The sequence below is a fragment of the Lepus europaeus genome, chromosome 7 (genome assembly GCF_033115175.1).
Source record: "Lepus europaeus isolate LE1 chromosome 7, mLepTim1.pri, whole genome shotgun sequence".
NCBI classification, from domain to species: Eukaryota; Metazoa; Chordata; class Mammalia; order Lagomorpha; family Leporidae; genus Lepus; species Lepus europaeus.
Window position 1 is genome coordinate 95,774,222 of NC_084833.1, and position 16,151 is coordinate 95,790,372.

Here is a 16,151-nt window from a genome sequence, read left to right on the forward strand (position 1 = left end):
AATACATGTTTTTGCCTCTCAAAAGCCTCAAGGTAGTACTAAAAACTAATTGACAGAACTGGAAGATGGAAAAGAAAATCAGGTGTATAAAGAATCATAGCAGCTACATAATTAAGACATTACTAGGTATGGATGCCCCATCACCAGAACTTAAACTAGCTGTCTAACACAAGTAATAGATTTGGAAGAGCATGGTACTTTCTAAGGGCTGTAGTAAGTATGCAAAAAGAAGCTTAAAAAATTCAAAGAAAAGTAAAATTAAAATTGTCATAAATATTCAATATTTACAATTATTTGAAAAAACACCATGGAGCTAGAATCCATTTTATAAAAGGCAAAGGGATATAACTAAAAATAAAAGTAATAACATAATTTACTATCTAGTGTTCCATTAGGGAGCTACATTTCAGAAAATATTTTGTGGTCTGATGCAAAAAAAGCCTCAAGGCATAATAGCAATTCTGATATATGCAACATATACCATCTGTCTTTTGCTTCTTCCTCCTTTCGCTTGCAGAGGATTTCCTGGTGTGTTCACAGGCCACACTCTTCCAGACTGATCTGTCCTGACAAGGACCACTTCCTGCTGGTCTTCATTCTATGGAAAGATTTAGAAAAACTTTTGAAATTATTGTGAAGAGCGCTGAATGCTTATAGTATTTAAAAAACACAGAAAATTTTAGTTTTCACATAATATTATACCTTTTCTTTTTTATTTATTTGAAAGACAGAATGACAGGAAGGGAGAGACAGAGAAAGAGATCCTCCATGTACTGGTTCACTCCTCAAATAGCTGAAACGGCTGGGGCTGGACCAAGCCAAACTGAGGAACCAGGAACTCCATCTGGGCATCCCACATGGGTGGCAGGGGCCCCAGCACTTAGGCTATCTTCTACTGATTTCCCAGGCACATTAGTTAGGGAGCTGGATTAGAAGCAAAGCAACAAAGCAGCCAGGACTCAAACCAGCACTTGGAAATGCGACATTTGTGTTCCAAGTAGCAGCTAAACTGCTACGCCACAATGCTGGCCCATAGATTGTCTTAATCTTAGATCTCCTGGATTTTTATTACCTACTATACTGTAAAATGACCATAATCTTTTATAGAAAAGAATGGGGAAAACACTCAAATTTCATTTTAGCATGTTTTAAAAAGCAAAGTACAAATAAAGGTTTCATCAACACAATATTTATTTATTTATTTGAAAGTCAGATTGACAGCAGGAAAGGGAGAGACAGAGAAAGGGAGGGGAGAGAGATCTTCCATCTACTGGTTCACTCCCCAAATGGCCACAACAACCAGGGCTGGGCCAGGCCAAAGAGAGGAGCCAAGAGCTTCATCCAGGTTTCCCTCATGGGTTTAGAGGCCCAAGCACTTGGGCTATCCTCTTTGCTAAATTAGCTACTTTAATGTTATTCCAGATACTTCAATTCTATTAACAGCCCTTAAATGCTTTCTATTTCTGACTCTTCAGAAGAAGTGACTTTCCACATAGCTTAAAAGCCAAAATCTGTGTCCTGCGAACTTTTAGCCCAATACATGCCTGGCACAGTATGGCATAACAGTAAACTTCGCTCAATGATAAAAATGAAATATTACTGAAAAGGTTCTAAGAGTCAAAAAAATATACTAAGGAATAAATCCATAAAAAAATCAATGTACAACAAAACAAAGTAATTATTCATATTATAATTTCTTTTTAAATCAGAATTAAATATAAAAAATCAATTTCAATTCCATGTCACAGATATTTAGCTCCTGTTAAAATGTCCTAGTTTTTAAAATGGATTTTTAAAAAACCACATACCTATTATTCATCTTCCATTCACACACAATCCTGAACAGATAGTAAACTATTAATCAGTACATGGTTCTCATTGAATTAATATTAATTAATAAAGTGTCATATTTTAAAGGACCTCTGTATTGGTTCCCTTACCAGATAACAGAGATAAACAACACACTTATAATCTGGCTTCTAGCTTTATCATACCACTAAAGCCAACCTGCCTATGGACGTTCAAGTTACCACAACCATTAAATATTTATTAAACTATCATCTTCCTAGACTTGAAAGCTTTTGATTCTGTTTATTACATTCTGCAGTCTGAGACTCATCTGCCTTTACTCTCTGACACACTTATGTATTCATCAAATATTTTTCAAGTGTATATCTTAATTTGTTAATTTAATAGCCAGAAGAAATACAGTCTCTGCCTTCAAAAAGCTTACAGCCTAGTACCAGAATTACTCCTTACAAATTACCAATATAAAGTCATGTTCACTTTCTCTTTCATTTCCAGCTACCCCTCAAATGCTGATGACTCCAGGGTTCTTTGGTTTCCAATTTTCCTGACTGAACCTAAGTATCACTCATACCCACAAAGAATTCATTGTGTGAAACACAAAAATAATCGTACCATTCTTTGAGACCAGGTATCACCTAGAAGATCAATATCACTCAAGTACAGCCAACAGAACAGTGCAAATCCAAGAATTACTAGCCATGAAATATTTGTTACTTCTCCACAATAAGCTAAGTACAGAAATTGTCTATACACGTTTAAGGCAACCACTTAAGTAATTTTATGTTGATTAATCTAAATAAAATATGGAATATACTTCAAATATCTTTTTTTTTTTTAATTTTTGACAGGCAGAGTGGACAGTGAGAGACAGACAGAGAGAAAGGTCTTCCTTTTGCCGTTGGTTCACCCTCCAATGGCCGCCGCGGTAGGCGCGCTGCGGCCGGCGCACCGCGCTGTTCCGATGGCAGGAGGCAGGTGCTTCTCCTGGTCTCCCATGGGGTGCAGGGCCCAAGCACTTGGGCCATCCTCCACTGCACTCCCTGGCCACAGCAGAGAGCTGGCCTGGAAGAGGGGCAACCGGGACAGGATCGGTGCCCCGACCGGGACTAGAACCCGGTGTGCCGGCGCTGCAAGGCGGAGGATTAGCCTAGTGAGCCGCGGCGCTGGCTACAAATATCTTTATTTCATTTTGTTGTACTTCATTATCTTGTATTCTATAAAATTATTCATCCACGATGGTCTGAAAAATTAAAAAAGGTAGATAGATACATAGATAAATAAACAGACAGATCGATCAATTCTACACCACAGTACTGAAGAGTGGAATTAAGACCTAGCACTTTAACACAGTATACAAGGCCTTCAAAATCTGGCTGTAGACTTCTTTCCTATCTCTTCATAAACTTTGTAAATTTACTGCACATTTTACTTTCTGTGCATGAAACAATTGTCTGTTCTTGCTCAATTAGACAATCAAGAATTTAGTAACAGCTAATGCTCAGTTACCAAAAAATTTAAACCATATTTATATTGCTAAACCATAACCCTTTCAGCAACTATTAGTCGATTCCTAATTTTTGTCTTTAACATTTTTTCAGGCCACAGATCAAGCTATATGTTACCTGGCATCTCTAGGATCTGGCACAGTGTTAACAATACTGAGTACTTAGGAAATATCTGATAAATAGAATTAACAAGCTGGTGCCCTCTAATCCAGCTCCCTGTTAATGCACCTTGGAAAGCCATAAACAGCCCAAGTGCTTGGGCCCCTGTACCCAGAGGAGACCTGGAAGAAGCTTCTGGCTCCTGGCTTTGGCCTGGCCCAGCCCTAGTCATTGTAGCCATTTGGGGAGCAATCTAGTAGATAGAAGACCTCTCTCTCTCTCTCTCTCTGTCAACTTTGTCTTTCAAATAAATAAATCTTTTTTTAAAATATTTCATTTATTTACTTGAGAGAGTTACGGAGAAAGAGAAAGGTCTTCCATCCACTGATTCACTCCCTAAATGGCCACAACAGTCAAAGTTGGGCCAATGAGGAGCCAGAAGCCAAGAGCTTTTTCTGGGTCTCCCATGTGGATGTAGGGGCCCAAGTACTTGGCCATCTTTTGCTGCTTTCGCAGGCCATAAACAGAGAGCTGGATCAGAAGAGGAACAGTCCAGACACGAACTGGTGCCCATACGGATGCCAGTGCCACAAGCAGAGGCCTAACCTACTAAGCCACAGAGCTGGCCTCTAAATAAATCTTTAAAAAGTAAAAAGAAACATTAATTTTACTCTGAAAGTTAACCTACTTTCTCTCTTAGTCTCTTCCTTTTTACCTTTGTCTACTTTCTTTTCCTAAGCCTGCCCATACAAAAGATCCTAAGTTGCCCTATATGGGAACCCAAGACAGAATACACTTTATCCATGCTCTTTAATTAAAATCAAAGATACTAGGGCTGGCGTTGTTGTATAGCCAGTACCTGCAGCACTTTCACCCCATATGGGCCCAAGTCAATTCCAGCTGCTCCACTTCTAATCCAGCTCCCTTCTAATGCATCAGAGAAAGCAGAGAAAGATATCCCAAGTGTGGTAGAGGCCTTTGTCTTTTAATGAAATATTTTTCTAACTGACATGATTAAAGTTGTAGTAGAAGCCTTCCCAAAGTCAGAAGGAGAAAAAGGCAGGAATCTGTCCTGGGAATGAAATGTGGTTGTAATCTGCTTGCCTGTGAATGCTTCAACTGTAGTTACTATATGCTTTTATGTAACTATATCAAGTTCTGTTTAGAGTACAGAACAATGGGTGTTAACCCTTGCCAGGCAGTTCACCACTCAGCGTGTATGTGTCAGAAAAAAAAAATCATCAGTAGCTATGTAAGCATGTGCAGTATTGTATAAATTCCTGTGGCCATCATGTAACATTAGAATATCCAATCTAATGTATACATGTAACCATGTAAAAGAAACAAAGAGGCTGAAAACCATATTTAAGAAAATACCCGTTTCTTCTGGGCTCAGGCTTTTGGATAAGAAAATCCACCTGAACCTTATGCCAGCAAAAATAATAAAAGACTACTTTCTGTTAAAAGGCTTTGGTGTTTCGTCTCTATACACGAATCCTGCTACACAAGTACTTGGGCCTCTGCTTACATGTGGGGGACCCAGAAGAAGCTCCTGGCTCCTGGCTTCAGGTTGGTCAGCTCCAGCCTTTGTGGCCATTTGAGGAGTGAACCAGTAGATGAAAGGCTCTCTCTCTCTCTCCCTGTAACTATGCCTTTCAAATATATACATCAGTCATTTTAAAAAGTGGGGGAGGGCTTTAAAACAAAAAACAAAACAAAATAAAAAAGATAGAAATGAGAAATTCAGGGGCCAGCATCATGATGAAGTGGGTTAGGCCACCACCTTTATATGTTGCCAGCATCCCATACGAGCACATATTCAAGTATCGGTTCCTCCACTTCTGATCCAGCTCACTGCAAATGAACCTGGGAAAGCAGCAGAGATGTCCCAAGTGCCTGGGCCCTGCCACCCATGCAGGAGATCCAGAAGGAATTCCAGATTCCTGGCTTTGGCCTGGCATAGCCCCAGTTGTTGTAGCCATCTGGAGAGTGAACCAACAGATAGAAAATCTCTTTCTCGGCCGGCGCCGTGGCTCAGTAGGCTAATCCTCCGCCTTGCGGCGCCGGCACACTGGGTTCTAGTCCCGGTCGGGGCACCGATCCTGTCCCGGTTGCCCCTCTTCCAGGCCAGCTCTCTGCTGTGGCCAGGGAGTGCAGTGGAGGATGGCCCAAGTGCTTGGGCCCTGCACCCCATGGGAGACCAGGAGAAGCACCTGCCTCCTGCCATCGGAACAGCGCGGTGCGCCGGCTGCAGCGCGCCTACCGCGGTGGCCATTGGAGGGTGAACCAACGGCAAAGGAAGACCTTTCTCTCTGTCTCTCTCTCTCACTGTCCACTCTGCCTGTCAAAAATTTAAAAAAAAAAAAAAAGAAAATCTCTTTCTCTCTCTCTCTCTCTCTCTTCCTCCTCTCTGTAAATCTGCCCTTCAAATAAATATAAAAATTTTTTTAAAAAGAGAGAGAAGTTCATTCTATACAGAAAATACGCAAAAACATTTTCATCATCCATGCGATTAGTGCTTCCCAAAGAAAACAGACACAATTTTTATAACTAGAGAGCATTTACAAAATCTTTCCCTTTTCTTAAGAATATCAAATGCTCTAGATTTTTAAATAATCCCCAACAGCTGCAGATAACTATGCAGGATTTTATATTTTGAAAACATCAAAACCAAGTGATATGTTATAAACATTTTATATGGACATTTTCATTAACAAATCTAGAAATGTTCTGGGATCATTCATTCATTACCCATAAAATAGTCCTTTAAGTGACAGAAATCATGAATTTTTACTTTAAAGGGAGAAAAGAGAAAACAAAACACTTTAATATAATGTCATAAAATCATTTTGCCGACATAACCAGGAATGAACCTTCCCTACTGGCATATTTGTGAGGAGATAAACAGTTTTCTCCCACAAACTGCATCATTATATTTATAGTAACAAACAAGTCTATTTACCAGCAAAACATACCTCCAGGTCTAGTCATTCTGAATTTCCACTTAACCCAAAGGATATTAAAAATTTAACTATCTTCCCAGCTTTCCAAGCCAAAGACCAAGCTGCACACAATTTTGTACTACACAAATGCTGAATAAATGAAATTAATAATTAACTGGTGACTCAGAAAGATTAATTATTCTCTAAAAGCTAACCTATTTACACTTCTACTTTCCCTTTCTGCCTGCTTTTCCATTTTTTTGTTACTCAGGTCTAATAATATGAATTAAACTAAGTTTTTCCATTTTGAGTGCCCAGAGAGAAATACTGAGGAGACCAGAAAGACTAAAGTCTTAATCTACTACCACATTAATGCAGATTGTAGGACCCATTTAAGAATCTATATCAGAATCAACACAGTATGGCATAGTGGTCAAATCTAGCATGCTACTTGTTTGTATTCAGCCCACAAGCAAAGAATGGTTTTTATATTTCTAAACAGTTAAAGGAGAATCAAAAGAGTAACATTTCATGACAAATAAAAATGATATGTAATTTTAATTTAGGGTCCATAAATAAATTTTTATTGGAACACAGCCATACTCAGATACTTACATATTGTCTATAGTTGCTTTCATAGTGTACAACAATTAAGCAGTTATAAATTGAGTAATTATTTGATATAGGCTTTTTAGCACTAGCATATGCTGCTTTGAGTCAATTAAAAGGTCTAAATGTTTGAAAATCTTTTCTAGTATTTGGGAAATAAAGCACAATTCTTCCATTACATCAGATTTTTCTACCAGTGGTCCATGAACTTTGAGAGGTTCATGATAGTATTACACAAACTGTCATCACCCAAGGCTAAGAAGCATCTATTTCCATTTTCATCTTTTAAAATCTCAAGATATTAGCTGTTAATAGTATTCTTAGTATTTTCATAACTTTTGAACAATCTCTTCTGTATATCTAATTACATTCACAATCATATTACAAGACAACAGACTGTGCACTACATATAAGTACTAGGTCAAGGCAGTGAGTAGACAGAGCAGCAAGCTATACTATAGTAACTGAAACGTGCGTTCAAGATCAAGGTTACTTTTCAGTTTGCACAAAAGTATTCACAGGACTACAGCTGGCCAAAGGAGATATCTTTTTCTAATCCCACGAAGGTTTCAAATGGACTCGACACAGCTCTAGCTATGTCCCCTTTTTTTCTATTCTTGATTACTGTTTGTGTCTTCCTTCTTCCCTCAGCCACCTTGATCAGCCTTCCTAGAGGCTTGTCCATTTTATTAGTTTTTTCACAAAAGGAACTCTTGCATTTTTCATCATTTTTATTTATTTTTGGCTTTCTATTTCAGTTTTTAGATATTCTTCCTATTTTGTATCTGTGTTTGGGTATCTTTTGTCTCATGTGTTACTGGCTAATGCCACAGGCAACAGAGTATACATGTATATATATTACTGAGGCAGAATATCAGTTCAAATCCTGATTCATTACATATCCTTGCAAGTATTTAATTACCATAATGTATGCATTTGTAAAATAAAGCAAAAAATAAGGTGCTTTCAGGATCAAATAAATTAATACAGGTAAAGCATTCAGAATAATGGCTAAGCATAAAATAAGTGGTCAGCAAATATTTGCTATAATAGTTTACTTACTTTTCATTTAATTCTTTCTTTAACTGAATCTTGCCTAGGATTTATACTATCTCTTCTATAAATTCTTTGGACATTCTTACTTTTTCATATAAACTTATCATCATGGCTTTGTTCAATATCATAGTCTTCTTAGGAATATTTTGTTTGCTTCACTTAATAAGCACAATTACTTTTAAAGTTATTGCAAAAGTCGTTACATTCAAAATTTATTGACTAAAACATAAATTTAATAACAAATAATATATTTCATTTCACAGAAGCAATGAAATCTAAACAGTGCTTTACATTTTTTCTAATTAAAAACAAACTAATATAACTTTTAGAAGCTAGTACTATAATCTTATAAAGTTCTACAATATTTCACACTTAGTTTTAACATTAAAATTACATCCTCTGACACAGGCATTACTCAGTTACATTTTAAGAAAGCTACCAAGGATCACATTCAATAAATGACGTTCCAGACCCAACTCTATATCTTTAACTTCAAAAGCTAATATTGGAACTGAAATGTTAACTGAAGCCATGAAACTGAGAAAGAGCGGATGAGAAGAAAAATTTGATACTTGTTTATAAATCTAACCTCTTCTTCCCATTCTCTCACTCATACCAATACTCTGAGGATATTTAGAATATGCCATTTTGAAAATACACTATCCCTAGGGCTGGTGTTGTGGTGTAGCGGGTAAAGCCTCCACCCAGGTCGAGCCCCAGCTGCTCCACTTCCAATCCAGCTATATGCTATGGCCTGGGAAAGCAATGGAGGATGGCCCAAGTCCTTGGGTCCCTGCACTCATGTTGGAGACCCGCAAGAAGCTCCTGGCTCCTGGATTCAGATCAGCATGGCTCCAGCTGTGGCGGCCATCTGGGGAACGAACCAGCAGATGGAAGACTCCCCTCTCACCCCCACCCCCGTAACTCTGCCTTTCAAATAAATAAATAAATCTTCAAAAAAAAGAAAATATACTATCCCTAAAGCTGCGACCTTTGCACCTTCACCCAAGTTGCTCTGCCTGAAACTCCTTTTGGCAAAGTTGTTCAGAGAAAAGTAAGGTTTTTTTTGTTTCATTTTGTTTTGTTTGTTTGTTTTTGCTTGTATATTTAAGGACAAAGAGACTAAGAAGGTAAAGAGAGGAACAGAGAAAAGATTCCATACAATGGTGGACATAACTGTTAGGAACTGGCTCCAAAGGGAGGAAAAAGAATGAGATCAACAGCTCGGCCTTAAGGGAAATGGTTTCACTGTCCCCAGTGCCAAGTAAGAGAAGCAGGAAGATCAATTTTCAGAAAGAATAGTTACCTACAGGAAACATTCATAGTTACCGTCTCTATTTTTCCAGTGAGTTAAGAAGCAAAGTGGCTGCTAAGACTAAGGCAAGGAATCTGATGAGAATGACCAGAAATTTGAGTAAATGCTGAGAGAAACTTAAACAACAGTATTTGGGAGACAATTTTACAGAAAAAAGTTAGTCTGAATTTCTCCTTAAGTAAATTTTAGAAATTCTACTACTGAGATAGTGAATATGATATGATTGCACTTGCATTTAATTATAAATACTGTGTAGCATGGAAAAAAACTGTCAAGACAAAGCTGGTGCTGTGGCACAGTAGACTAACCCTCCGCCTGCAGCACCAGCATCCTATAAGGGCACTGGTTCATGGCCCAGCTGCTCATCTTCAGATCCAGCTCTCTACTATGGCCTGGGAAAACTGTGGAAGATAACCTAAGCACTTGGGCTCCTGCACCCATGTGGAGAATTGGAAGAAGCTCCTGGCTTCTGATTGGCAGAGTTCTGGCCGTTGTGGCCATCTGGGGAGTGAACCAGCAGATGGATGACTTTCTCTCCCTCTCCCATTCTCTGTCTGTAACTCTACCTCTCAGATAAATAAATAAAATCTTTAAAAAAAATTGTTGACAGTGGGTAGGAAAAAGGAGAATAACAGTATGATCACAATTTTATGAAATTATGTTTGTGTTCACCTATGTGATGGACCTGTGGGAAACAACAAAAACTAAATACAAAGAATGTGAATGCTGGTTTTGCATTTTTGCTTTGTTAATTGTGTAAATATATTTAACGTGGAGAGAAACAAAGACAGACAAGAAATGGAGGGATTTTTTTGTTTTGTTTTGCATTTTCTGCATTTCAACAAAGAACACGTATTACTATAATTAGAAGTGATTTTAAGAATAAAAAAATAAAGAAACATAAACATCAATTTGCCCATATCCAACATCACTTCGGTGGAAATTTATCCACAGAACTATGTGAGCATTTCTAGGCAGTATAATATTTTTAGCTTAGAATTTGCATAACTGTCACATATGAATGGGTTTCAACATCTTGGCACGAGTTTCATTTTAGATTCCAACATCATCTCATCAATCTAAGTCAAGGCAATTATTTTACATAATTTTTTAATGTTTATTTATTTGCAAGTCAGAGAGAAAGACAAAAGAGAGGTTCTTTCAACTGATTTACCTCCCAAGAACCCACAATATGCAGGGCTAAACCAAGCCAAAGTCAGGAGCCCAGAACTCCACTGGGTTTTCCCACATGAGTGACAGGGACCCAAGTACTTGAACTACCTGCTGCCTCATTAGCAAAAAGCTGGATCAGAAGCAAAAGCTGGACTTGATCCCAGGCACTCCACACAAGATGGGTGTGTAGCTTAGCCTGCTGTATCAGAATGTCCATCCCTATTTATTTTAAACAGCTTAAAATTACACTCACCTTTATTTCTTAAAACCAAACCAAAATTTAATTGAAATATTACTCATCTTGCATTTTATTTATTTAAAAAATTGGGAGAAGTGGACAGCATTGTGGTGCAGCAGGTTAAGCCACATGCAATACCAGCATCGCAAATCAGAGCACCAGTTAAAGTCCTGACTGTTCTGCTTCTGATCCAGGTCCCTATTATTGTGCCTGGGAAAGGAGCAGAAGACAGCTCAAGTGCCTGGGCCCCTACACCCACATGGGAGACCCAGAAAAAGCTCCAAGATCCTGGCTTCGGCCTGGCATAGACCATGCCATTGCAAGCATTTGGAGAGTGAATTTAGTGGATGGAATGTCTTTCTCTGTGTCTCTCTCTCTCCCTCTCTCTCTCTCTCTCTGCAAACTCCACTTTGCAAATAAATAAATCTTTAAAAAAAAAAACTGGTAGAAATGACAATACTTAATTTCTAGAGTTTTAATGAGAATAAAATGAATTCTCTATGTCCTCAAATATTGTTAAATATTATGCTTTTGAAAAAACATTGGGATTCCAAGATGGTAGAAAAGGGAAAAGGCAGACCACTCTATGCAACAGGAAAATGGGGGGGAAAAAAGGGGGGGGGGGGTAGGAAAAAGTGCAGTCATGAAAGAATTGGAGGGAAAACTAAAGTGGAGATTCTGTGGAAGGAGTAGAGATGCCATGGACCTGTGTGGAAGGTGCAGCCACACAGCAACGGGCACGGACACAACACACAACCACAGTAGGCCAGGGCCAGAGAAAGCCCTAGCTTTGGAGAGCAAGGTGAGATCACAGATGGCAGCTGCCCATGCCACTGGTAGTATAGCCGGAGGGAGAGCCCAATAGATAATACAGTCTGTGAACCCAGTCTGGAGCCCTGAGGTGAAGAGGGTCCAGCTCACAAGGCAGGGAAAAAAAGCAGCACATTTCTCTCTGCATACCACCCACAATGGTACACAGCAACTGGCTGAGAAACGGCAGGTGATTTTTGGACATAAAGAGATAGCAGCTGTGGCACTTCTAGTGAATGCACCCAGCAACTACCAGGGAGAGAAGCCATCTTGTCAACAGAGGCACCCATAGCAGACGGGGTGTGCACATCCAGCAATGGGTGAGATAAAGGAGCCATCCTGACATTCGTACCAGCTGCAGAAACACTTGTACATACCCAGCAACCAAGGCAAGAAGGTAATTTACAGGAGTGAAATTGACATTTTGAGATGCCAATGACTTTGAATAGCCCTCAACTGTAGAGGAATAGTTTTTGGTTTTTTTTTCCAAACTATTTGTTGAATGCTTTACTTAGTACAGAGTTAATCACATGTGTAATAAAATTAATTGAAAATAGATCATAGTAAAAAACAGGAATGGGAATAGGAGAGGGAAGAGGAGGAAGGGTGGGAGTCCAGGTGGGAGAGCAGATACAATGGGAAGAATCACTATGTTCCTAAAATTGCATTTATGAAATGCATGAAGTTTGAATGCCTTAAATAAAAGGTTTCTGGGTTAAAAAAAAAGAAAAAAGAGATGCATACATGACATGAGTAAAAAATTTTCCCATGACTCTGATATTTTGAAGAGAAATCAAAATGAATATTAAAAATGAAATTCAAAATATCAAAGAAAAAATGTAGTGGAAAACCTTAACGACAAACTTGATTGGGGAGAAAAGAATAGCTAAGATGGAAGACAAATATTTGGGAATTTTTTAGTAAGATCAAAAAAAAGAAAAAGAAGGAATTGGAAAAAATTAAACACAGTGTTGAGATTTATGGGATACTATCAAACAACCTAACATATGGGTATTAGGAGTCCTAAAGCTGTGGAAAGAGAAAATGGATTAGAGGCCTACTTAGTGAAATAATTGCAGAAAACCACCCAAATTGGAGAAAGAAAGGGACTGCAAATACAGGAAGCACAATTAACTCCTAGTAGACATGACCTAGCAGAAAAGATCTTCACCATGAAACACTGTAGTCAAACTTTCAACAGTAAAGCATACAGAAAAGATTCTAAAATGTGTATGAGAGAAATGCCAGATTACTTTCAGAGGATCTCCAATTAAACTGACAGCTGACTTCTCATTAGAAACTTTGCAGGACAGGAGACACTGAAGAGACATAGTCAAAATCTTAAGAGAAAAAAACTGTCAACCCACAATACTGTACCCTGCAAAGCTCTCGTTTATGAATGAAGGTGAAATAAAGAACAAACAGAAGTTTCAGAACAAACAGAAGTTGGAAAAATTTTTTAAATTCACCACTCATCCAGCCTTATAAATGAAGTTTATGGATGTGGTACACACAGAAACACAGATAGTTATCATTAGAAAAGAATATGAAGGCAGAAAATCATCTATTAAAAGTACAAAGGAAATCCAAACCAAACAATAGGATTAAGTATGGAAAAATTGCAAAGCCAAGTCATTACTTATCAATAGTCACCTTGAATGTAAATGGCCTCAACTCTCCAGTTAAAAGATACAGACTGGCTGAATGGATTAAAAAACAAAACCCATTTTTTGCTGCCTCAATGAAACATACCTCACCAACAAAGATACATGCAGACTGAAAATGAAAGGATGGAAAAAGATATTCCATGCTAACACAAAGCAAAAAAAGCAGGGGTAGTCATCCTAACATCAGACAAAATAGACTTTAATACAAAAACTGCTAAAAGAGACAAAGAAGGGCACTATGCAATGATTAAGGAATAAATTCAACAGGAAGACATAACTATAATAAATGTACACACACTCAATTCCAGGGTGCCTGGTTATTCAAAAGAAATATTAATGGGGTACCAGCACTATGGCACAGTAGGTAAATCCTCCACCTGCAGCACAAGCATCCCACATGAGTGACAGTTATAGTCCCGGATGCTCCTCTTCCAATCCAGCTCTCTACTATGGCTTGGGAAAGCAGTAGAAGATGGCCCAAGCCTTTGGGCCCTTGCACCCACATGGGAGACCCGGAAGAAGCTCCTGGCTCCTGGCTACGAATTGGCAAAGCTCTGGCCGTTGCAGCCATTTTGGGGAGCAAATCAACGGATGGAAGACCTTTCTCTCCGTCTCACCCTCTTCACTGTCTGTAACTCTACCTCTCAAATAAGTAAAGCTTTAAAAAATATTAATGGATCAAAATGGAAACTTAGACTCCAGTACACTTGTAATGGTGGAATTCAATACCACACTTTCCACAATGGATAGATCAACCAGACAAAAAATCAGCAAGGAAACAATGGAGTTAACCAACACTACAGACCAAATGGACCTAACAAATTTCACAAAATTTTACATCTAACAGATGTAGCATACACATTCTTATCATCAGGACATGGAACTTTCTCTAGGATATCCAAATGCTAGGCCATAAAGCAAGTCTCAGCAAATTCAAAACAATCGAAATCATATCAGCATCTTCTTTGACCACAATGGGATGAAGCTGCAAAAACAACAACTCAAGAATCTTTAGAACATATGTAATCACATAGATACTGAACAACAAGCTCTTCAATGAACAGCGGGTCATTGAAGAAAACAAAAGAAATCAAAAAATTTCTGGAAATGAATGAAGATGACAATACCACATATTTTTTTTTTTTTTTTTTTTGGACAGGCAGAGTGGACAGTGAGAGAGAGAGACAGAGAGAAAGGTCTTCCTTTGCCGTTGGTTCACCCTCTAATGGCCGCCGCGGTAGCGCGCTGCGGCCGGCGCACCGCGCTGTTCCGATGGCAGGAGCCAGGTGCTTATCCTGGTCTCCCATGGGGTGCAGAGCCCAAACACTTGGGCCATCCTCCACTGCACTCCCTGGCCACAGCAGAGAGCTGGCCTGGAAGAGGGGCAACCGGGACAGGATCGGTGCCCCGACCGGGACTAGAACCCGGTGTGCCGGCGCCGCAAGGCGGAGGATTAGCCTGTTGAGCCACGGCGCCGGCCGACAATACCACATATTAAAACTTATTGGATACAGCAAAAGCAGTGTCAAGAGGAAAGTTTACAGCAATTAGGGGCCAGCGCTGTTGCGCAGCAGGTTAACACCCTGGCCTGAAGCGCCGGCATCCCATATGGGCACAGGTTTGAGATCCGGCTGCTCCACTTTTGATCCGGCTCTCTGCTGTGGCCTGGGAAAGCAGTGGAAGACGGCCCAAATCCTTGGGCCCCTGCATCCATGTGGGAGATCTGGGGAGGCTCCTGGCTGCTGGCTTTGGATTGGCATAGCTCCAGCCGTTGCAGCCAACTGGGGAGTGAAAAAGCGCATGAAAGACACTCTCTCTCTCTCTCTCTCTCTCTCTCTCTCTCTCTCTCTCTGCTTCTCCTCTTTCTGTGTAACTCTGAGATTCAAATAAATAAATAAATCTTTAAAAAAAAAAAAGTTTACAGCAATTGGTGCCTACATCAAGAAATTGGAAAGGTATAGAATCAATGAGCAATCAATGCATCTCAAGAATCTAGAAAAACAACAGCAAATCAACCCAGAAGTAGTAGGAGAAAAGAAAGAATTAAAATTAGAGAAAAAAATAAATTAATTAAAATAACAAAATAAAAAAAGAAAGATTAGCAAAATGAAGAGCTGGTTTACTGAAAAAAATTGACACACCTTTGGTCCAACTAACTGCAAATAGGAGAAGACTCAAATCAATAAATTTAGAGAAAAAGAAGGAAATTTAATGACACCACAGAAATAAAAAGAATCATCAGGAATTACTACAAAAAGCTGTGTGCCAACAAATTGAGAAACCAAGAAAAAATCGATAGATTCCTGCACACATAAAATCCACCTAAATAGAAGCATGAAGACATAGCAAACCTAAACAGACCCATAACCAAGACAGAAATTGAATAAGTAATAAAGACCCTACAAACAAAGAAAAGCCCAGGACGGCATGGCTTTACTGCTGAATTCTACCAGAAATTTAAAAAACTCCAATTCTTCTCAAGTTATTCAAAACAACTGGAAGGGAGGGAATCCTCCCAAAATCGTTCTATGAAGCCAACATCATCTTAATTCCTAAACATGAAAAAGATATAACAGAGAAAGAGAATTACAGACCAATTTCCCTGATGAATGTAGATGCCAAAATCCTCAACAAAATACTAGCCATTCAAATCAAACAACACATCAGAAAGATCATTCAGAACAAGCAGAATTTATCCAAATATGCAGAGATAGTTCAATATTAGCAAATCAATCAATGTGATACATCACATTAAGAAAGATAAAAAAACAATATGATTATCTCAATAGATGCAAAGAAAGTACTTGGTAAAATACAACACCCTTTCATGATGAAAATTTTAAGAAAATTAGGCATAGAAGGAACACTCCTCAACACAACCAAGCAATTTATGACAAACCCAAAAGCAGCATCCTATTGAATAGGGAA

At 38.8% G+C, this 16,151-nt stretch overlaps 1 protein-coding gene across 6 annotated transcripts in view; it reads right to left on the reverse strand.

Annotated features, from left to right (window-relative positions):
* Positions 1–16,151, reverse strand: part of CWF19L2 (CWF19 like cell cycle control factor 2) — a 155,727-nt gene that overhangs the window by 62,438 nt on the left and 77,138 nt on the right. For all 6 annotated transcript variants that reach the window (XM_062196955.1, XM_062196954.1, XM_062196956.1 and 3 more), the window contains one exon: positions 482–598. In XM_062196955.1, coding sequence (XP_062052939.1) covers positions 482–598 — 117 coding nt within the window. The remainder of the gene's footprint in view (positions 1–481; positions 599–16,151) is intronic.